Source organism: Lepisma saccharinum, chromosome 16 (genome assembly GCF_977018435.1).
Source record: "Lepisma saccharinum chromosome 16, izLepSacc3.1, whole genome shotgun sequence".
Classification (NCBI taxonomy): Eukaryota; Metazoa; Arthropoda; class Insecta; order Zygentoma; family Lepismatidae; genus Lepisma; species Lepisma saccharinum.
Genome location: NC_139244.1, coordinates 30,855,798 through 30,880,395, shown reverse-complemented (window position 1 = coordinate 30,880,395; position 24,598 = coordinate 30,855,798). Strand labels below are relative to the sequence as shown.

The following is a 24,598-nucleotide window of genomic DNA, read 5'->3' as shown; positions in this document are numbered from 1 at the left end:
AATCAATCTTATACCATTATCATTACTTAATTCATGAAGACTTTCTTTACCAATCGTGGGTTTAAATGTCTCTTCTTTGCCAGTCTGTGCATTACAGTCACCTAACAGAATTTTCATATCATACTGAGAAAATTTATCAAAGACCTGTTCTAACTCTGTATAAAAATCATCAGTATTATCATCTTTATCTTCCGTTGGTGCATGTATGTTTATTAAAATAATTTTACACCACCTACCCTGTAAAACTGCATATGATATCCTATCATTAATAAATTCTACTATTTTAAGAGCTGAGATAATTCTATTATTTATGAAAAAGCCTGTTCCAAAATTATGATTTTCAGTACCACCATAGAAAAAAGTATAATTTTTAGTTTTACAATTCCCTTCTCCTGGCCACCTAACTTCCTAGACATCTACTACATCTAATTTATACTTAACTATCTCATTAACTGTACACTGAAATGCCCCAGGCCGGTAAAGGCTCAGAACATTCCACGTGCCTAATTTAATATCCCTATTCCTAATGTAGATCTTATCCTTAGTCCAGGGACCTCCCAAAGTAGTCCCCACCCGGAGATCCGAAAGGGGGACTATTTTACCTCCGGAATATTTTACCTTGGGAACATCCATGGCCTTATATTGCTGTTTCTTGACATTTTTTTTTAACAGTGCAGAGTTGTCAGCTCTACGCCTAACCCCCAATATGAATGGAGGAACTACTACACAAGACTAACATAAACACATTAGACAGCACAACTACTACACAAGATGAACACAAACACATCACAACTATAACACAATATAAACACAAACACACTAAGTGTCTCAGTTATAATAATAATAATAAAATTATATTAAATTAATAAATACTGATTAAAGTATATTAATTAATTAATATTATATTGTTATGATCACACGAATATGAAAACTATAACCAGAAAAGTAAAGGAACTGACATAAAATATCATTGGTATTGCGATAGTGTCCACTGAAATTAATATGACACCATTTTGAGATTGTATTTATTATACCAGCATGTTAATGCTTACCAACACAAATGAACATTTCCAGAAAAGAAAGTACACACAATAGCTCCGACCCCAAGATTTTCAAGTTTTGTCATGTGAAAAAATTTCTCTTGTTAACTGTAAATTAAATTCAGTACGTTCCAGCTTCTCCCTCTACATGCCATTTCTAGCAAACAACACATTCATTTTTATTTGAAATTCTCATTTATTTCAGATTTATTGTGAAAAGCCTCTGCAATTTTGTTTTTCTTAATGGTATGGGATGTTCTTGAAATTGCATATACAGTGGAACCCCAATTTTACATTTTCCAATATCATAAATTCAATCTTCTTGGTCCAAACATGTTATATCAGTTTTTCTCGATTTTACATTCTCCCGCATTTTAAGTTTCTTCAGCTTAGTTCCCTCAAAAATATAAGAGGGTGTCCAGATCAGAGGCCAGCATAATCTGCATTTTACCTACCCACTGCCCACTTGCCGCGAGGACAGGTATACCTGCTCGCCTGCCCACGGCAACGAGTCGACTTGCATCTTTACCCGGGTTCTTCGTCTTCCAGGTGCTCTGTGCTTACAAGGTAACTGGGCATTCAACAAGACCCAGGCGCCTGCAAAACCTGCTGGAAGGAAACAGCCCTCCGGCAGCGTGTCGCTCCAGGTGTTTCATCACCACGTGGACAGCTTCAGCCAGTGTTGCCTACTTACGTAGCTCGTAAATCCTACGAGGTCCTAGGAGGAGCTCTCTCCTCCAAGGAGAATTTATATACTTAGCGATTTCAGTTCAGCGTAAGCAGTTTTTATCTTATTGCCAGGAAATGCACGCAGTATTACAGCTTCATTTATTTAAATGAATGATCGAGCAAACAAAAATCTCCTCACTGAAAACTAATTGCTTTTCATTGCATGGTGCCTTAACCAGGCACGCAGTGGCGCAACCAGAGGGGGTAGGGTGCATTGCTCACAACCTTGGATGGAAATTAAGTCTAGCGGAAGGGTCAGGGTGGGGGTCAAACATTAAAGTACAAGAAAAAACAGACTAGCAGAATTTAAGAGTAGCAGGGCTAAAGGGTACTCAAGATGGAATTAATTTTCATATTTTTCTTGCATTTTCCTTCCAGACGGCCAAGGGCACCTGCAGAGGGGGAATGGAGGGGTAATTGCAACCCCTTGATTTCAAATTTTATGAAAGTAGAAATATATTATAAAATATTATCCAGTCTCATCAAGTTCAATGCCGTAGCAAAGGGGTAGCGGGAGTCGGCCCTGAGCGCCGAACGATCTAAGTGAGAAAAGTTTTAAAACAGAGAATGCTATGGCGGCCCGTGATATTATTTGCTATTAATGTTGGTTTGTTACGAGTTGGATGAATTGATTATGTAATACGTCGCTCCATGTGAAAAGAAAATATTGTAGATGGAAATTTTACATGCCATATGTCTGTACATTCGGAATGCATTTATCATGCACTTTCTTTCTTTCAAAAACAGTTTGTGTGCTTGTTTTCCATTATTAGCTAATGTGAAATTGACGTGTTGAAAAAAAATATTTCTAATCCTCTGTTTCAACACAAATGCGCGTGAGAACCGACTTCTACCCCCTTTTTGCGTGATTTATGAGGATTATAATGCCTTTCATGCTACTTTATTACTATTATTGTGATTGTTCTTGTTGGCACGTTTATCCAAGTACTTGGCCCTACCCCCCAAACGAGGGTAACGGCAATGGCCCTGGCTGGCTACGGCCCTGGTGTTCGACTCGCGACCTCAGCGTCGAACATGACATGTTTCAGTCCTGTCCTATATCACTATATATACGTATATTGGTTGTTTACGACATATACTTATGGATCCTGTGCCACGGAAAACCTATTTCAATGTGGGGGGGTAGCAACATTCGTAAATCTCATTTCATTGGTGATGTGGCTTACGAAGCTTCGAGTTCCCTTTTTTAAGTAGTGAAAATCTATTGCAGTTGGCAACACTGCAGAACGGTGTGGGCCAGGTGCAGTTTCTACTCGAAGCAACTACGTCATGCAGAGGGAGGGGTCTGCAGTTGATGGAAAGAACGAACTGAGACCTACTAGGTATCGTAACACTGCGGGTACCCGGCGGGTCTACAATGCCTGCCAGGAACGATCTGTGCAGGTGGGCATACAAGCTGCTCAAGCGAGGGTGTTGCGCAGGTTGCATGGCATTTCAGGAGCGATGTCTCGCGAACGGGTCTGCTCCAGGTCTTGTGCAGGCCTTTAGTCCAGATAACATTAGCCCTCTCCTGCTTTCTCAAATGAGTTTTAGTAAATTTATTTAAACATTTCACACTGTAATCCATTAAAGTGCTCATTACCTATTAAGGAATACTAGAGATGTTTTTAAAAAAATTTAGGCATGTTTTACTATTTTTAGGTTATAAATACATTTTACTTGTCATCTTTTTAGCAATTTTTAAGTCACTAAATGCCTTGCCCTAGTAACAACAAATATCTTTCAGATAAGTAAGATAAAATATTTTCTCCATCCAAAGATCGCATTTGTGAAACCACAAATTATGAAGCTTTGCAATAAAGTGCTGTGTGTATACACCTATAGTTCTGGACAAATTTATAAGGTCCAAGTTTCTTTAAGGTAAGGTAAAGTTCACTGTGCATATAACAAAGTGCCACGAAGGCATTTTGGAGGTGATGTTATCAGCACCACACTCCAACCATCTTTACTCCCTAGGACTGGCCCCAGGTACACATTGATTTGAGGCTGGGTGAGCCCCGGAGCTGCTTCATGCAGGGACAAGGCCAGAAAAATTCCGACCTTCGATCACTTACCTGGGAATCGAACCCAGGTCTCCTGCATGGAAGTCAGAAGCCCTACTGACTAGACCACCACGTACTCCTCAAGAAAATTTCTTGAGTACAAACCTGTTTGTTTTGGAACAGCTCCAAATGGATTCAAAGGTGGAAGTGCAATTTGGTATGGTGGATTCTCATCAGATTTTTTCCTCTCCTGAACATCCTGTTCTGGGTTCACAAGACTCTCCATTCTTGCATCTAGTAAAGAAACAAAAATATAGCACTAAGTTTGTCTCCAAACTAAATTAATATTAAAGACTTAAGTTAAAATTTACACTAAACTTACAATTCAAGTCTATCTGAATTTTAAATTCTACAGAAGAGTAATGTTGTTACATCTAAACACTAATTCTGCTAGTTACCATGCAAATGAACTGGGGATTTTGGGAAAAGTCACTCCTGATTCTAGTAAAGCAACCAAAAGTTTGGGCCTGGCGACTAAAATTTTCAAACATGTGTCAAACATGCCCGAACATCTCAACCCAACGTTCGTACATGGTTTTGGAAAGCGAGCCGATTGAAAACCACGTGTCCACTCAATGCCGACACCATCTAATTGGCACAACAGTTCCGCAAGTGTTGGGATGCTACCACTTTGGATGCACATGCAACCCAATCCAACCCATTTTCCCTGCTTTGCTTTTCCTCCACTCTGTTGTTTCAAAATGACGACACTGAAGAAAGTATGTGTGCATCGTGCACCATGCAGACTTGAGGTGGAGAGGGGTAGAGTGGAGCAGACCGCGGCTCCTTGCTTGTGCACGGAAAAACCCTGTTTTCACCATTGTGCATTGTTCTTGCATGCTTCAGTGTCCAGTCATTGTTGACAAAAGAATGTGATACATGCACTCGTGAGCGTTGGTTGACGTGGTAGTAATGTTCGTTCTGTTTACCTAGTTTTTTTGGTTCGGTGGTAGTTGGCTGTGAGTGAAGTGGTTTCAGAGAATTAGTTTTATTTAGTTCAATTACTGCTATGGAGAAGAAGCAAACAAACATATGATCCTTTTTTGTTACGGCTGATGTATCAAAATCAGCTAGTAGCAGTGTTCAGGTTACCTCATCTCCAAGCTGTGCTAAAAGTTGTAAAATTGAATGTAATAGTGATTCAGTGTCATTTCCAGTTAAAAGGAAATTTAATAAAGAGTGGTTAAACCATTTTGAGTGGTGGTTGTAGGACGAGGCAACAAATCTCGCATCTTGCAAATATTGTAAACAAATGCCTACCAGTAACATTGATAAAAAAAATGGGTCAATTGGTTTTCTGTACATTTTAAAAAGGAGTCCTTTTAAAGCATAGTCAGAGTAAAGTCCATAGTAAAAATGTTGCCAGTGCAAAGGCAAAAGAATGCCCGACAGAAATTCAGATGCCAAAATGCATTGCCAGATGTTTTCTCATCTTACAAATTTATTAAATGTAGCATACTATGTAGCTAAACATGAGAAGCCATTTAAAGACTTTGTAGATCTGCTGTGTTTGGCAGGAAAATTTCTGTTTCCGTAAATGGACCCCCCCTGTCAGAGTTTAACCCAGCAGCTGCAATTGATAAGTGGTACTTCAGTGCAGAACGACAGTGCTACACAAACATTAATTCCTAAGTTATGTTCTTTTTAATAATTGCTCATATTTTTATTATTTATCAATATAAAATAGCGGCGCGGCGACCAAAGATTTTAGTCTGGCGACTGACTTCAAACTTGAAATTTCATGCCCTGCCCTAGTAGTCTGCTGTGGACAGAGAAAGTGTTTGTTTCATGGAGAGTTGTGAAGTGTTGAACTGGTAGGTACGACGGAAGCAGGTTGTAGCATTAGCCCTTGCAGTGTCATTGCCTGAATGTGGATTCAAAGCAGAGCAGAGCCTGGATTTGCATGTAATCACATATTCTATTCTTTTCTAGATACATGTCTTGAAGAGGAAAATTTCAATGAATTATATAACTGACATGATTTTGCATAAGTTTTATGTTACATATTTGTTAATTTACTTTACGTAACAACATATTTCGATATTTTTTTCCAGGAAAATTTGTAGCTCATGTGATGTCATATTTTGTAATCAATGAGATGCATATTGCTTATGGTCACCTAAAGTTGACTGCCAAGTCGAAATACAAGCTGAAGGAAAAAAAAAATTGGAACTTTTATCGAAAGATGCTGGAGGCCCCCCCCCCCCCCTTTGTGTATATATATTTTCGTTTTGCTTTCAGGTTTAGGCAAACCACCTAGAAACTTGGCATCGGTGGACAAGAAAGCTACTTTCCTGTACGTAGCGAGTTACACAATATGTTTCCTTGTACAAAAAGTACAAAATTAGCTATGTATTTTCATTGTTTTTTCTGTAGACTTTTTTTTTTACAATTTGTTGAGATTCTTGAAATTGCTTGGATACTCTATTATTAAAATTACATATTTCTTTGATACTACATATCCCTTTGATAATACATATGTAGGTACATAATTTATCATTTATTGTTACATATTTTGTACATTGATATTACATATAAATGTGGGGTCTAGTTCAGTCATACCAAGGCTGTCCATGAGCAATGACAACCTGGGACAACCATTAACAGCTTGTCGGAATAGGCAATAAAATGCAACTGAACTGAAATGTGCATTTCGTACTGTAACTGGACATCCAGTGTTGGTATAAACTGTCCACAATCACCTTTATACAGGTGGTTACTATGCATGTAGGATAATGGTTGGTTAGAGTGAGAGAGTGTGAGTGAGTGTGTGGTGGTGAGTGAGTGAGAGTGAGTGAGTGTGTGTGTGTGTGTGTGTATATGTATGTATGTAGGGGGCTTGAACTGCACAACCTCAATACAGCTGGTAGACGCTAGGCCAAGGAGCACACCGAGTGGAGTCAGCTTCTGTTCTCATGAATTGAGATTCTATTTACAGGCCAACACTTGATGAGTCTTAATCTGGAGAGTGAACCATAATATAACCCAGCTTTCACGCAAGTAACCAAATATGGTAGAGGTAGACCCTAGAGATCTGTACGTCATCTGAGACGGGAGTTTGGCACACCAGAGAGACAAGATTTCCTTTCCTGTTGTCATGCTATAAGCTGTAACCGTTGGTGAAACACTCCTCTTCATGGACAATAATGCTCGTTTACAGAGCTTCAGGAGGATTAGCATTGTCATTGGACCTAAATCAGTGATGCACAGGCTGGCACCACCCTAAACTCTTCTGGTGCTGAAAATTGTTCCCAAGATCTCATTGATCACCTCATCAATTCCATATCATACAGGTGTGTAGCGGTATCAACCCATCGGGGAGATCAGAGGTCAGTTTGCCAAGTCATTATGTCAGAAATGTTCTTGTAGTTCTGATATGGACATTGCCTTCAGTGAATCATGTACTGTGGGTCTTGCATATTCATAGTTTACGGCCTTTTTGTATCCACACTCCAACTGGTAGCAGAATGGTAATTACATGCAACAATATGATTAATAATTTCCAGTGTCATCTCAAGGGGCATGCATATTTCGCTTTTGATGAGAACACGAAATGCGAAAAAACACATTGTCATGTTAATTTTTCATGTTTCTGAAAGGTGTGAGGTGCATTTTGAAACCATATTTTGTCACGAAATGAACTGCAAAATGTGAAATAAACTCTTAAACACAAAATTTAGAGTTTATTTACCAACACTACACCTTCTGAATTATAAGAGTTATGCAAATCATGGAAATTGATTAATTTTGATGCAAATCACAAAAAAATGATCAATTCTGCTGTAAATATTGAGAAGCTAAAAATGGACTCCTTTACACAGGAATAAATGTACTATTAGAAGTGAAATCCTAATTTTGTGTAATATGTATAGTTTTTAAATCAAATTTAGGCTTTTATTCACAATTTTAAAATCAAAATGCCATTTCATTTACTGCTTTAGATCCCGACATACTGCCAGATATTGTACCGATATCTTGATCTTTAATTTACCATAAATATGTTGCTTGACTTCTATGCTGACCCAGCCAGATGCAGGAAATTGGCAAGGAGGAGGATGATGATGATGTGGCTAAACATTACTAACTTTCCTTTTTTTGTCCCCTAATTATTTTGAGCTGTGTATTCATAAACCATAGTGAAAATGATTCAAATAAAGTTTGCAGTAAGGGTACATCAACTTCCTTGCCAATTTGTAACCAAATAAGCTACCCAAACCACCATCCAGAATTAATCAGAATAAAAGTAACTAGGAAAAACTATATATCTTCATGCAACGAAATTCAAACATTAATTCAACATTTGTACTTTAGCTCAGATCATTGTTATTTCAGATGTGGATATGTATTCAGCACCGTGTGATTCATTCCAGTTAACTCTTGAAAAAAATGCACTACGTACATCTCATATTATATGTTACAAATAAAACACTATGAATTATTACAAAACATGGAACAAATAATTTTCTTAGTTCACTTCTCCATCTGAGGAAGACCCTGATATAGTGTGGAAATGTAATGTGCCTTTAATTTTTAATACACTGCCTTGGTCAGCACTGTAGTGTATTCAAAATTCTATAAAATTTTCATGTATCATGAAATCTTTAGCCACAATCAACTGAAAAGAAATATATAGTTGAGGTCTCACTGTAGTTAGTGGAACCAAAATTTTACATTTTCCTGCATAATACATTCAATCTTGATAGTCCCAACATAGCAAAATGCTGAAATATTTTCCTCAATTTTACATTTTTCACATTTTAAATTCTTACAGCTTGAGTCCCCCGAAAAACGTAAAATCGAGGTTTCACTGTACATATACGGAGTAAGATGCATAGGACATGTGGAAACAATGGAAGAGGCAAAATTACCAAAATATGTTATATGTAAAATATATTTGGCTACAAGGAAAGGACCTAAACTGAGATGGTGAAACAAAGGATTTGAAAAACACGAGAACCAAAAGATAACAGAAGATGAGGAAAAGAGAAGAATAGAGGTCATAGCCTATACGGGGCTGTATTCCCACTTGGATAGGTAAGCAAGGCCAGGTGAGGTACTGCAGGTCCATCTAATAACACAGTGATTGAAATTTTCATGTACAACTCACTCGTAACATTTCCTGCTAGTCTGCTCTGCTGAGCTTTCAGGTTCTTCAGCTCGACCTCCAGTTGGCTGATTGACATTTGTAGCCGGACTCCTTTATCAGGCAATGCACTCAGATTAACTGTCTTACAAATCATCTGAAAACAAAATCATTTATTTTACTGAAACATCTGGCAAAATTGAAACTCAACCAGGGATCAAATCTGGGTTCTTGGAATTCTGTGCCAATACCACTCAGCTTCGAAACCAATCTCTGCTTGTTCAATGGTAGAGCATTGGCACGGAATGTTAAAGATCACAGTTCTCTCCCTGATATCATGTTTTCACAAAGTTAAAATTAAACCTGTAGGTTCTAGTAAGTTCTAATTACAGCTGAGCCTATAACAATGGTGATACTGGTATGAAAAATTATCAATTGGATTCTATTTACCAATACGGGCAGTCCATACTTTTCAGGAGATTTGGTCTTTCAAAGGACACACAAAAAATGTCACGCGGCACTTTAACAATGTAACAATGTCTAATTATCCTGAGTTGTTTGATTGTGTACGAATTATTTTTGTAGTTTGCCCTTCAATACACACAAAAGAAAAGTCAGCAGGCATTAGATCAGGAGATCTGGGTGGCCAAAGGTTTTTTGAGATAATTCTGTTGCAAAAAAAACAACTTTGGATCAATTTCTCGCATGTTAGCATTTCAAGTGTGACCCGTTGCACTATTTTGTTAAAAAAAAAATAGGGCCTATGGTTTGTGTACAAGACATGCCACATCACACTCAGATTTTCTGTGAATGCAAAGGCCCTTCTTGCACAATATAAGGGTTTTCTGCTGCTCTTACAGGTGTGTTTTGAGACTATCCACTCAGATGAAACCATGCATCGTCTGTATACCAAGTGACATCTAAAATTCCAGGATTATGAGTACAAAAATCTTTAAACCATAAACAAAACAAAACCCTTTTATCGTGGTCCATTGGAATCAATTCTTGAACACACGGTAAGCGCATAATTTTGCTATCTTTGCAGCTCTTTGACATGTGGAATATCCGAGATTAGTCTCTTGGGAAAGTTTTCGTAGTGATTTGGATGGTGACATTAGTCATCCCTAGAGGCACATATTTTTGGTAAATAAAAAGGCAAAATTTCGGTACAAAAACTGAGTCAATTTCGAGTTCAAAAGCGGTAAATAAAATAAAATATCGGTGTTATAGCGGTGAATAATCGCATCAAAAGTGCTATATAAAATGACATTTTGGTTTTAAAATTGTGAAAATAATCCTAAATTTGATTTAAAAACTACACTTATTCCACAGAATTAACATTTCACTTCTAATAGCACATTTATGTAGTTATCAGAGTATTAAGTTTATTTCTGTGTAAAGGAGTCCATTTTTGCTTCTCCAATATTAACAGCAGAATTAATCAATTTTCCGGGAATTGCATAACTCTCAGGATAATTCAGACCTCGGAAGGTGTCACAGCGGTGAATAAACCCTGAATTTCGTGTTTAAGAGTTAATTTCGCTTTTTGCAGTTCATTTCGCATTATTTCGTGACAAAATATGGTCACAAAATGCACCTCACACCTTTCAAAAACATGAAAAATTAACACTACAATGTGTTTTTTCAACTTTCGTTTTTTCGTCAAAAACGAAATATGCATGCCCCTAGTAATCCCTCCTTTACATCGTGTATTGTCTCTTCAGACATTTTGCGGCCTGCTGCATGTTGTGTGAGAAGGTTTCCCATTGTCTACAACTTTTTAACCAATTTCTGGATGCAACACTGTCTTTTACCAAATTTGTTTTGAAATGTAACTGGCATTATTACTTACGTGAAATTTAGAAAATTTCACACTTCCACGTTGCACAATTTAATGGTTAAATGGTTAAACGCCGTACCCTTTTTGTGAATGAAGACAGTGGATCTTCGAAATTAATAGGATTTAACCATTAAATTCTGCAACACGGAAGTGCGAAATTTTCTAAATTTCACGTAAGTAATTTTAAACCGTGTTTACTGCAACCATCATGAAATGTATCTGGCATGCTTTAAATGAACCTATATGCCAGCATTTACGAACGAGGAACATGCACTTTTCAACTGAATAGTATACATTGTTACACAACATTCAACTCTAAACTGCTGAGATATGGGGAAGCAAAACAAAGGCAAATGAAAGTCATTGGATGAGTCTACTATATGACGGGTGACTATGCTGTTTTGCACAGTTACCAATGTGTGATGTAACTTTCACATCATTATCTCAATAACATAAATTTTTATAGGGAATGGTTTGAGGCTTCTATCGAGAGAATCACCCTGTATTTCACATACTCCTTAAATATTAAAGTTCATTTAGTTTCAGAGGTTGATTGTAACATGAAAAAAGTTATGGAATTAGTAACATCATTGCACCAACTCTCCATCAACACTATCTCTCTCTCTCTCTCTCACACACACACTCAGAGGTATTAAGACTCACCTTTTTGTTGTGGAGGCTTTTTGTTGCTATCTCTATCTTGGCATTAAGTAATTGCATTTCACTACTAGGAACTGGGAATGATGAATTTGAGCCATTGTCTACAACAGTAATTTCTTCTACAGACGGATATTTTCGTCTGAACTCTTGACCATTCTGTCGGGCTATAGCTGAAATACTATTCCCAGTTGGCACATGAGAATGACTCTCTGTTTGTAATGTTAGTTTTGATATAGAATCAGCTATGTCTTTCCCATGATCTGTTCCTGACGATGAATTTAGAGATTTATTTCCTTTTATTGCATTGGTTTCACTATCAGTAGACCATTTAGCAGAATCTAATTTCTGATTGAATTTGTATTTATCACCAACTCCAGAAGGAAGTACTTCACCTGGTGATTTCTGTAGTCTTTCATGATTACTCCTGTTCTTGTCTGCTGCTGAAACCTGAGTGAAACAAAACATGCACAACACATTAATTTTAAAATATCAATGTGTATTTTACTACATCTATCGTACACGATTTTAAACCTACATATAATAAGTACATAATAGATTAGTTCCTCCTTTCAAATACATAATACTATGAATGGTAGAAATTAATTGGTACTTTTGCCAGTATTGGTCAACATACGTATTTACGCGTGTATAGTGCGAGTGCATGTATAATGCGCACCCTGGTTTTTGATGGGTAAACGTTACAAAAAATTATATCTCGTATATAATGTGCAGTACAATCCAGTTTCAAGAAATTGCTTTCTTAGTTGTAGGTCGTAAAGCTGTTGTTATGCTGATTAAGAGTGAATAACATCATACCTATTCAATGTGTCACCTGTTGCTATGTGGACCAAGAAGAGAATATCCTCCTGTGTAAACAATAAGTCTCCAACCCATGTCACCTACCCCCCTCTCCCTTTGTTTAGCATGCCAAAGCTTTCGCTCTTTAACCACCATATTTATTCTGTAATATTCGCCAAGGGTCCCGGGTTTGAATCCTGCTCGGGTGTGGTTTTTTGTGAATGTCCATTCACCAATTTCATCATTTCATCACTCATCACCATCTTCGCAAATTAGCCAAGAGTGCATAAAATGCGAAGTAAAATAAACTAAATCAATCAATTATTTTGTAATAGTAGAAAGCGAGATAAAAATTACATTATGGATTTGCAGTGCTCAGGAAGTTATTTTCTATTATTTCTCGCCCAACAAACACTGCTGATATGCATCCCATGTGACGGAAGGTGCATGCTCGAATTCCGCCAGAGTTGCCTGGCTTCTCTTGATGTCTCAGAACATTCCATTACGAAGTGAAAAATTGTGTGAAATGGCCTTCAAACTTTTATACGTGTTTTTGCTCATTCCTTCTTTACTTTTTCTAATAGAACTTCAAAATATATACTTTTATCGTGACTAATGTAACATTTGTACGAGGCACATTCCGGACCTTCAAACTAGCAGTTAGCAGCACAAGATTTCTTCCATTAAAGAATTTACACACTCCATATATATATTATAATACAGTAATACATTTTAAGTATTGTTTTCTTTCATCCAAAGCACCATAGAAATCAGAACATTCCTCCATTTTGTGATGAACTTATTTCAATAGCATTGAACATTAGTGTTGTTATCATGAATGAAATACTATTGCCATATTCAGAAACTGCAGGATTTAAGCTTTACAATACTATATAACATGATAGGGTTCTGTAAACATGAAAAATCAAAGCTAGTGCCCCAAAATCATGAAATGACCCTGTACGGGTTCATGTTGGCTGTCTGAATTATTCTGTGAATAATACGCACCACAGTTTTTGGGAACAAAATTTTTTGGAAAAAATTGCGCATTATACATGAGTAAATACGGTATATCCAATAGGACTATTGATAGAGGCATGCATATTTAGTTTTTGTCGAAAACACAAAATGTTAATTTAAAGTTCATTTAAGGGCATGCGGGACAGTTTCCACAGCACTCATCCCCCCCCCCCCTTGGCAGTGTCGCCAACTTAGCTTTCTTGGAGCCAGATCTGGCTCTTTTGTGCAATCGTTTGGCTGTGAACTTGGGTGCCTGCCCTCATGTACCACTATGATGCCATCACTGGTTCCAGCCCACATATACCAACTTTTGCCATGATTATACATTTTGCACGTGACGTGATATTGTTATATTGGCTGCATTGCCTGGCCCCCTCGTATATCCCCAGCTACTTTTTTTATAGCTCAGTCTTGACATGAAATTGACATAATATTGTTATCAGGGAATCCTTAATTTTTGATTTCATATGACCATCGGTGGATTATTGAGATGGGTGATGCTGTCGGATCTAGACGGTGAAAACTAAGAATAAATTATCAATTTAGAGTTAATGGTAATAGCAGTGCCCCACCCCTTTGACAACTAACATTACCCTAGGAAGCACTTTATCCAGCCTTTGTAAATCTAGCTCCTTGAAAGCCAGTTTTAACTCCATTTAAGGTGAAATTTAGCTCTTTCACACACATCAGGTGTGGCAAGACTGACAGAATGGCCGTAGGAGACAAGGAGAAATGCATTAGCCTTATGGGAGTATTATTTGATTTGTTCTCTTGGGAATATCGAACTTCCGATGGTATAGAAAAATATATCAACAAGAAGGCAGTCTGAAGATGCATTACGCCAGCAGAAAAGACGAAACTTCCATTTTATTAGCCGTAACTTGAAGTTGATTCCCCATAAGGAATACACGGGATTCCGAAAATTCTTATTCATCATATTTTTCAAACATCGTGTCCAGCTTAATAACATAAAAATGCTTCCACTTGCAACATTGAGAGAAATTCATACTTTTGGATACACCCAGTTTTTCTTTTTAGTAGCAGTGTCCATTCCGACGATATTGAAATAAATGCACAATTGGTGCGTAACTAACTCCTCCCCTTAATGACATTTCTAAAGTTTGAATTATCCTGAGAGTTATGCAATTCACTGAAAATTGATTACTTTGCTGCAAATATTTGAGAAGAAAAAATGGACACCTTCATAGTGGAATAAACTTAATACACTGGTAACTACGTAAATGTGCTATTAGAAAGGTTATGTTTCTCTTGTGTAATAAGTGCAAATTGAGGATTACATTCACAATTTCAAAACCAAAATGTCATTTTATGTACTGCTTTGATCAGATTTTTCACCCCTATAACACCAAAATTGTATTTTATTTACCTCTTTAGAACCCAAAATTGCCTGTTATTGTAACAAAAATATGCACCTCTATCAATAGTCTTTGATTTAGTACAAAATACAACCATTTTAACATAAATTATGAACATATAATTCACGTCCTGGTTACATATGCATTAGTTGAGGTTAACAAATTATTTATATTCTTCACAGAACATTTACACTATACAGGGTGCTGCAAAAGTTGGTCAACAGTCTTCTTTGTATTTTACATTGAGTGGCCTTCACGATCCTCAAACATTACACTCATGGATTTATATAATGTCACTGATGTAATAAATGACAATGCTAAACCTACTTTGCACATATCAACAGTGAACTGTCAACCTACTTTTGGATCAGTAGAATATGTGGGGTATGATCAACACTTTTCCAAAATGCTCTTTTTGTCAATCAATTCCAAAGGTCACTGCCTTCATTATTGTAGCATGGTATTTGGGAAGAGGGTAGTTATTGTCCCACTGCAATGTTTACAAGAGTGGAATCCATACCACTTTGAACCCATACTGATTCCAATACTCAGCAATTTCTACCGATATCAATAAAGTTTTTCACAGAATAAATGCAAACTTTGAAATTTGGTTTCTCTGGCATCATATTTGCATCCTTTCTTGTGGCACAGATGTGAGAACTAAGATTCTGCTTTTGCATATGTGTATAGCTGTTGATCGGTAAATGTCTTGCTTGGGCACATCTCCAGGTTGCTGGAGAGGTCATACTCCAAGCAAAAGATGAGCAACACTCCAAATTTCTGTGTGCGTGCATGATTTACGAGGGGAGTATCCTGAAAAAATCAGATCATACCACTGTATAATTCACAGGAAAACAGTGGAAGAAAAAAATCGAGTGATACCAGGGCTGGCTCAGTAGCTCAGTTGGTTGTGGTTCCACAGTTCCAGTCGACCCACAGCAGAGTGGTTAGCACAGCGTGCAATGATGCCAGGTATCTCGGATTCAAATCCCAACCTTGGAACGGGTGTTATTTGTGATCATCCTCATCTTCACACTTAGTCAAAAGTGGTAGAAAAGTGAAGACCAAGTCAGTCAATCCACAGCTCTACAATGGCAGATGTGTGGCTCAACCTCTGCATCCTCTTTAGATGTCTCCATAGCACTTTGCAATGAGCATAGGGTCACTATACCCTGCATACAATGTGTATATAATACCTTACTATCACCAGTGTTGCAAACCTCACTTTGAGAAATGGTAAATGTAGCAACAGAATGAAAAACACGAAAAATAATCAACCTACCTTTCCAATTACGGAAAATTCCTTGGTTTTATCATATATCATGCTTGGTGATCCATGTTTGTCTTTGAAATCCAGTGAACTCTTTGGAAGTTCTACACTAAGAGCATCATCATCATCATCATCATGTACAGATACAGATTGAGTGTTTCCACTTCCTCTACCTTTAAAAATATTCCCCTGGTTTGAACTCTTTTCAAAACTTTTCTCCACACTTGTGGAATGCAGTGATCCATCCCTAAAACTTCTTGGGGATGATGAGGGGTTTCTACGGCTACCCTCATTTACTAAGTCCGAGGGTACATTTTCCTCTACTGAGCTGTCCACGTCTTTACTTTCATATTTCTGGTTACCTCCTGGAGTAACCTGTGAAAAAAAACAAATATAAAATCCATGTTAACAAAGTGCAGAGAATTGACTGCACAGAAAATTTCATGTTAAGCAGTAACTTTTGATTTGCTCACAGTAAACAGTTATGATTACATAATTCATAATTACAGTTAAAATTGACAGTTGTATTACTACTAAACGATAGGTGTGTTTCAATAATTGACAGTATATGTCCAAGCTGTGAAATATGTATTCTCAGCCATGGTGGAAAGTACCAAGACTGGCTACATAGAAAATAAACTTTACCATTTATCCCTAAATTACAAATGCTCAAAAGCATTGTTCAAACATTACAGTGAAAAAATATGATAATGTAATCTGAAAAAGTAAAGCAGGCATCTCCCAGACTTCATTGCAGAAGGTACACACTTCCGTTCAGATAAAGTGGCAAATACTTCAATTGTCCAACCTTATAATTTATAAAATGTTCCACTTTATTAAACAAGGGTGTACTTCACTAGCAAATAAAACATTTGGATTTAATTATTTCTCTAGTAGTCTAGGTTGTTACACAGTGATTTATTCTGACGTTTCAAGAGAACACATCCTTCATCCTTCTCCATAAACGTCACAACAAAAAAAATGTATTTTTACGCTTGTAACAACCGTAGACTACAAAAGAAATAATTCTACAATGCAAGCAATACATACATGCAAGAACAAATTTGATTAAAAACAGTATGACAGTACACTGAGAATCAAGTTCCTACTTTTCCACAAAATTTTCCTAACATGGTTTCTATTAATTCGTTTCATATTTTGTAGTTTCAAGTTTGAAATTTATGTCCTGCAAAACCCAGACAACAATTTTGAAACACCTTGTATACTTCAAATCACAAACATTGAAGAAGGAAGTGAATATATTGCGAAATTTACATTAAATATATATTTCACATACACTTTTTATATTGTTTGATGAATGATGGTAATATAAACAAGAGCAAATAATTTCATGACAAGAATTAAAAACCTATCAAAAGGAAAGGCTAAAACATGGAAAAAGGGATAAATTAGAAAAAAATTGCAGCACAACAGACCCAATCTGGAAACATAACTAGGAGCTGTCAGAATGGAATACAGAGGTAGCACTAAACCTCTATTCCAACTGAAAAAGCTAGCAGGTATGCTTCCTCAAAGAAAATCTGTTTGGAAAAATATTGAAGATTGAAATACTACTGTTTTAAATTTAGCATAAACATGATCAACATATAAAATATACTTGCAGAAGTACCGTATTTGCGCGTGTATAATGCGCATGCATGTATAATGCCCACTCTGGTTTTGGATGGGTAAAAGTGACAAAAAATTATATCTCTTATATAATGCGCAGTACAATCAAATTTCAAGAAATGGCTTTCTTAGTTGTAGGTTGTAAATCTGTTGCTATGCTGATCAAGAGTGAATGGTGTCATACCTATTCAATTGCTCATTCCTTCTTTTTCAAAATATATACTTTTTCTTTCAGTGACTAATGTAACATTTATATGAGGCAAATTCAGGACCTTCCAAATAGCAGTTAGCAGCACAAGATTTCTTCCAGTAAGGAATTTACACACTCCAAGTATGTCATATTATTTGGCCAGTAATACATTTGAATTTTTATTATCTTTTTCCTTATGTTTTCTTTCATCCAAAGTACCATAAAAATCAGAACGTTTCTTCATTTTTTGATGAACTTATTTCAACCGCATTTCACATTAACGTCGTTATCTTGAATGGAATACTGTTTCCATATTCAGAAACTACAGGATTCAAGCTTTACAACGATATATAACATGATAAGGTTCTGTAAACATGAGAAATCAATGCAAGTGTCCCAAAATCATGGAATGACCCTGTACGGTTTCATGTTGGCTGTCTGAATTATTCGGTGCATAATACGCACCACAGTTTTTGGGGGCAAAAATTTTGGAAAAAAGTGTGCATTATACATGAGTAAATACGGTTATAACTTATTGTCTTACCCGTTTCAGGGATACAATGATACAAGAGACTAGTTACAAAAATGATCAATAAGTAAAATATATTTTATTTTTGGAAGTAACAAAGACATAGATTTCCACATATAATTTAATTATTACCATTCGCTGGTGTATAAGATGCCCTTTTTACTTTAAAAATAGATCTGAATAACAGGGTGCGTCTTACATGCCTATATCAGTTTTTGATTACCTTCAAGGAAGAAGCCTAGCATTTCAGAAGTTTGTGAATCAGTCAAAGCTTCATGGGATGCTGTGAAAACTAAGATAGTGTGGCATTAGTAATGCAGTGGATGGTACAGAGGTCAATTTGTTGTAAGACGACTTAGATTCTGAATTAGAAGAGGTTTCAATTGGCTCCTCATTTAGCTCTGGAGAAGAATGTCTGGATTTTGATGAAGATTAAAATGTATTCTTTCCTAGTTAGATTAGGTAAGTTTATTGTTGAAAATATTCCTATATATTATTTTATATTTGAAATACTGTAAATTCAGTGATTTTACTATAAAAAAGGGGGTCTTACACACAAGCAAATATGGAACTTTGTTTACCTGCTTTTGTGAGGTAAGAACGGAGCTTGATGATCCTTCTTCTGAGTCCTCACTTTCATCTGAGATTACGATAACTCCTCGTTTAGATGTGTGACGTGCAGGAACAAAACTCTCATCATCTGATTCAGATGACTCAATGCAGACTTTCCTATCATCCTTTGAATCGCTTTCTGAACTTATTTCCTGTATTGGATTATATTCATCATCTGAACCTGAGCTTGGCACTATTATCTGCTCATCTTCATCTGAAGATGTATCAGAGTCTGAGGCAATAACATTTGGATTCCTCCTCCTTCCAAAAACATTATCAACTACGCTGGAATCAATAATGTTTGAGGAAAAGGAATCTTCAGCCGATGTATCACTCATTCTAGCCTTTGAAGAACACACGTGAAATCATGCCAATATCTGTAAATATATTTCAATTTGGGAGTCATAAATCATATATATTCCACATGTATGATTGAATAGCTAAATTACCTTTGGATATATATACAAAAACATTAGGTTAACCTCTTGTGTCCCAAGCGTCTCGATCGAGATACCCAAATGTAACCCTCACAGTCCCAAGCAACTCGATCGAGACACTGCGTCAAAGTCGTAGTTTTTACATTATAACTTTTCTATTTTTGGCTAGAATTTCAATTTTTTTTATATATTGTTCCTAACACATGTATTTAACAGAAATGTTTTTTTGCATTTCTTTTGTCTTCATGAAAATGGAGGGGGAAAGGGACTTCTCTTTTGCGTCTCTTTCAAGGTCAACTTTTAGCCGACAAAGGAACACCGGCTTTGTTGTTCTAAAGCAATGCTTTTCACTCCCTCCTGTTAACTGCAATCGAAGGAAGCTTGTTTATCAGTATCCGATGTCAAAATGAAAGTTTTCCGTGAGGGTGCAAGTGGGGGGGGGGGGAGACTGGTTGTTGAATCTGCGTTGTGAGAATGGAATTTCGAAGTGCGCTGAAGGAAACCTTTGTTTTTTTTAGCACAAGTGACCACAAGTTGCAACAGAGGTTACCCTGCATTGTCTAAAAATAGAATTTCAAGCAGCTGCAAGAATTGGCGCTCATTTGTCACTGCGTTCTAGCTTTTCGTCCGTTAATGTTGTGCGTAGGTGTCATTTTGTGCCCAAGTGCGAGGACATTTCTTGGATGAAGCGACAAATTTTTTAAAACAATTTTTGGGGGTTTTCTCCCTTCCCCCCCATATATATGCCAAATTTGCATAAATTTTGCATTTTGACATTTTTTTCTGGGGGGCGGGGAGAAACAACATTTTGTTTAAGAAAAGTATTTTTATGGAGATTTCCCCCCTTTCCCCCTTCATATGTATGCCGAATGTGCATAAATCATATATCTTCTGAATCTGTGATTCATTCTGCGTACAACGGTATATTGTTCATATCTCCAGGGCAAATAGTCTCTGAGCTAAAGTCATTTCAAGGTACCGCTGCATTTTGAAGCTTGAATCAGTGGTGTGCCGACCATTCCTTTTGGGGGTACAACTCAAGTTACATTGGTCATATGATGATAATGCAAATATTTTTGTGTTCCTTACATGTCAGCGATCATTTCCATGTGCATGTCGACACTGTCATGTACTTTTTTCTTGAGGGGAGGGTGGGGGAACCAAGTTTTTTTCCCCCGAAATTTTGGAATTTTGAGAGTTAGCCCCCTCCCCACCACGACATATATGCCAAATTTGCTTTCATATAGTCTCTGGTTCATTCCGCGTACTACGGTATATCACTCATCTCTCTAGGGCAATTAGTTTCTGATCTACACTCATTTAATAGAAACTCTGCATTTTGTTCAAAATCGGCTTGGGCACCAAGGGGATTACATGTGAAAATGGCCTTGGGTTCCAAAAGGTTAAACACAAATATTCATAAGGTTTCTCAAACCCTAAGAAACATCTAAATAAAAGTAGTGGCATGTCGGGTTTTCTCCATTTATATTGTAATGTTGAGATGCCAGACTTCTATTGCTACCATTTACACATCGTGTACTGACTGTAAAGTATGCAATGCTACAGTTGCTGTTTTCTCTTGTGAGTGAGTCCATGTTCACGGTTTCTTATTACAATGACAAACTCTCCCCAACTATTCCAAAGAATCCTTATCTGATGTTACAAAATTGCATGCTGTGTTTCTGGAGTGAAAAGTGCCAAATTCAAAATCTAGTACAGGGCAACTTGAACTTTCAGCTCACATAGCATCACTGCAAATACAATGCATGTAATATGTTTAGGAATGATTATCTTAGTTCAATGCAAAATAAAATGTAATACAGGCAAGACCATTTGTCTAAACTTAATAACAACAACAAACAATCAATCTTCTTCAAGAACAAAAGAACAAGTTTAGAACAAAGTCATTTATACAGTGTAACAAATCTCCACATAAGTTGTATGCTATATTATGATTTTCATTCTCTTTGCACTTACGTATCTAGATGGTCACAAAGTGCAACACCAACAACTTTCTTGATTGTATCGTGTAGTGTATTCTTTTGAACAGCATCTACTTGGTTGTAGACAATTCCGTTGCACCAGCCCCAACACTGGGATGCACCTGCATTAATCCTAGTGTCACGAAGTGCAGCAGGCTGCAAACACCTATATCAACTTGGAGATATACATGTTAACAGCACCAAGCCTCCAGAAATGCATATATGCCTCTAATAGCATAAATAAACATGTGGATAGTAGGTAGGTTATGTCTAGAGCTGCTGCCATATTTTGAACAGCAGGAAAGAAACATGATCACCGAACTAAATTTAAACCTGCCTGAAACTAATTAGTATTGTTTTGATTTCTGGAAACAGGTATTTATGGTCGAAAAAAAAACACCCATGCTCCCCATTCATATAAGAAAGAGGAATTATAGTAGGAATGATTATGGAAGTAAATTGGAAGCTTCCTGCAGGTAATTAGCACAATAAATACAATTTACAGATGAAGATGTAAGAGGGAACAGAGCCATTCCACAATACTATTACAGATATTCACTTGTTCCTGGTGTCTCACTCATTGCACATAAGTCAAACGCCTCTGCCAAGTGCCGTTTTTAGTCTTCTGATGTTACAATATGTAGTGTTTTTATGCTGAGATATTTAAACCTAACAAGTCTAACTTAACCAGGGTTCGAAAAAAATTCCAGTCGCTATGGCAACTAAAAATTTTAGCCTAGCTACTGTGATCATTTGCTGTAATATTGCAGTTTCTTAAGTTGAAATCACAATACAGCTTAAGTCAGTAAATTATTTTTTTGTCAAAGTTGTGAACATTCTATAGAATCGGTAACAATCTTACTCTTTGTCCCCGAATCTCCCATTTCCTGCTTTCCCACATGATTTAGATATGTCTTGAATACGGTGATGTTCAGCTTCTTACAGATTGATTGATTTGCTTTATTTTAGTACTTCGCTTTTTGTGCCACTTTTGGGTAATTTGAAAAGATGGAGATGAGTGATGAAACTGACGAATGAACACTCACAAACATCCATGTTCAGGCCAGGATTCAAACCCGGGTCCCGTGGCATCATAGCACGATGTGCTTACCACACTGCCACGAGGGCCGGCTCAGCTTCCTATAGTACGCACAATTGCTGGGTGGTTTCCTGGCACCTGATTTTCAAAGCTGGAACGTAGCTCTGAAGAAAATTTATTAAAATTTCAATCTCCGCAAAACGTCTCTAACTCGTTTATTCTGTGATTTTTAATATTTGTACTTACGTATTCTGCATTGCTAAGGATTCTTGAAGGTTGGATTTCTCTTATTTCACGAAAACAATTTCAATTTTCCACATATCGAGTAATTATTGTTCGTTCGTTTTGCACTTGCAATCTTTACTAGCGTTGCCTATCACCAGTGGGTATGGAGTGTTTCCAACCTTTTTCACCAAAAAATACCTACTTTGGAGTTACTGATTTCATATTTTTCTCGGGTTTGAAATCCCTACGAACCATGCACGTAGCTCCACAAACCATTCACAGATAATTCAGCTCCCATCAACTCACCTTGTTGAAACCAAACCTCATCTCTGATTCCAAGTTCATAGAGTTTCGGTATAAACCATTGTTGTAATATATTGAGATATGAGAAAAATGTGTCTCAGTACATGGCATCGTATAATATTATGCGCAACAGCACACAGAAAACTCTATACACTACATACATATGATATTTGAATGGGTATGGACTTACGAGCACAATGTTCCATGTGTTACATGACGTAACCCCAAGTAAGTGTTTCAAACCTCACCGTGTTTTCACTATAACATGACGTGTCGAGTATTTTTATTTTCTTTTAAATATTTTAAACTATGTTTGCCTAACCTAACCTCTCGGGAGATGGTTTGTGGGGCTAACGTCAATGGTTTGCGAGGTATTAGCATAAATTCAAATCTGGGTAAGAAAGTAGGTATTTTCCGGTGAATAAGGTTGCAACACTGCATGCACACTCCAAATCGACAAAACACTGGCACAACGAGCGATGAATCAGTACGCTATCGCCATATTGTGTTATAGAATCGAAATAACGAAGAAGAGTAAGTACTCGGAAATGTAAGAAATAGACATTATTTTCGTTAGAAATTCATTATTACACCTAAAGAAATGTTCCGCAATGCAGAATAGTACGTTAGCAATGTAAAAAAAGTGCGAAATAAATTATTTCTAGGTGATTCACCTATACGAAAGTAGTACTTTCTTTTTTTCAACAAATAACTTTTTTCGAAATCCAAACAGTGCTCATTACCTTAATGAAGGTTCAAATTTCGTGTGAACATACCAGGAGAATTTGAAAAAATCAACAAACAATCAGTTACCTAAAATTTTGTTACAGATCCTGAAGTTGAAGCAGTTACCCCTAAAAGAGGAAATTCCCCAATTATAACAATAACCCATCCTGACCATTTCTTGCATCCGAAAAAGAGGATGCCTGGTAAAACTAGCCTCATTCTCTACAAAATTAATCGCATGACGAGGATAAATAATTTGATAAAACCACAGAGAAGATATCTTCTCTGTGATAGAACTGATAAAGTGAAACAAAGGAATTGTCATTTCCTAATCTGGCTTTGAACTCGGAAATATTGTTAGAGTAACCATGAGTTAACAATTGAATGGGTTGGACAACTAGGCAGGATATGAATTTTATTTGATGGATTACTATCCTTCGGACAGATTTCTTCATTTCTACAGAAGAAACTACTTACCGTAATAAGTTCCTGTAGCATTGTCTAACATCGGGAAGGTGTTTTGTGTGAAATTCAGGTAAGTTTTCCGTATCCTGGAAACGGATCTCTTCAAATTTAAAAGTTTGGGGCTCATTTGGGAGCAAGTGACTCCGGCCAATTTCTAACATGCCTTTAACAGGGAGTCTACCGAGAAAGCCGAGGAGCCCCAGTGGAGGCGGGGCCACGTCAGCTGTTGGGGGGGGTACGTCAATCACCCCAGGGGCGGAGCCCAGAATCGGTAGGAAATTTGGACTCAAAAATTTCATAAGAAAATAATTTTTTAGTTTAAATTTCCCACAGATTCAGGGATGGATAGCCCCAAAAACCATTCGTGGAATGTTCCGCGAAGCAGATAGGTAAGTACGAATGTCAAAAAATGACGAAACTAGGAAGTTATAGGTGTCCGAAGGATAGTAAACTGTTACCTCCCTGGTACCCTAACTATATATTTTAGTTAAGATCTTTAGAATGTGGGCGGGACTGCACAAGGCAGTTAAATCTGTCTAGCACTGCACATTTGCATTTCGCGCAACAGCTTTTGTGCATCGG

The 24,598-nt window shown here is 37.0% G+C and overlaps 1 protein-coding gene across 1 annotated transcript in view; it reads right to left on the bottom strand.

The window, feature by feature from the left end:
* lds (transcription termination factor lodestar) overlaps window positions 1-24,598 on the bottom strand; it is a 62,777-nt gene that overhangs the window by 37,847 nt on the left and 332 nt on the right. The window contains exons 2-6 of the mRNA XM_083137927.1: window positions 18,809-19,216; window positions 15,892-16,254; window positions 11,419-11,862; window positions 8,940-9,072; window positions 3,938-4,066 (exon numbers count right to left, since the gene is read on the bottom strand). Coding sequence (XP_082994053.1) covers window positions 3,938-4,066; window positions 8,940-9,072; window positions 11,419-11,862; window positions 15,892-16,254; window positions 18,809-19,177 — 1,438 coding nt within the window. The 5' untranslated portion in view covers window positions 19,178-19,216. The remainder of the gene's footprint in view (window positions 1-3,937; window positions 4,067-8,939; window positions 9,073-11,418; window positions 11,863-15,891; window positions 16,255-18,808; window positions 19,217-24,598) is intronic.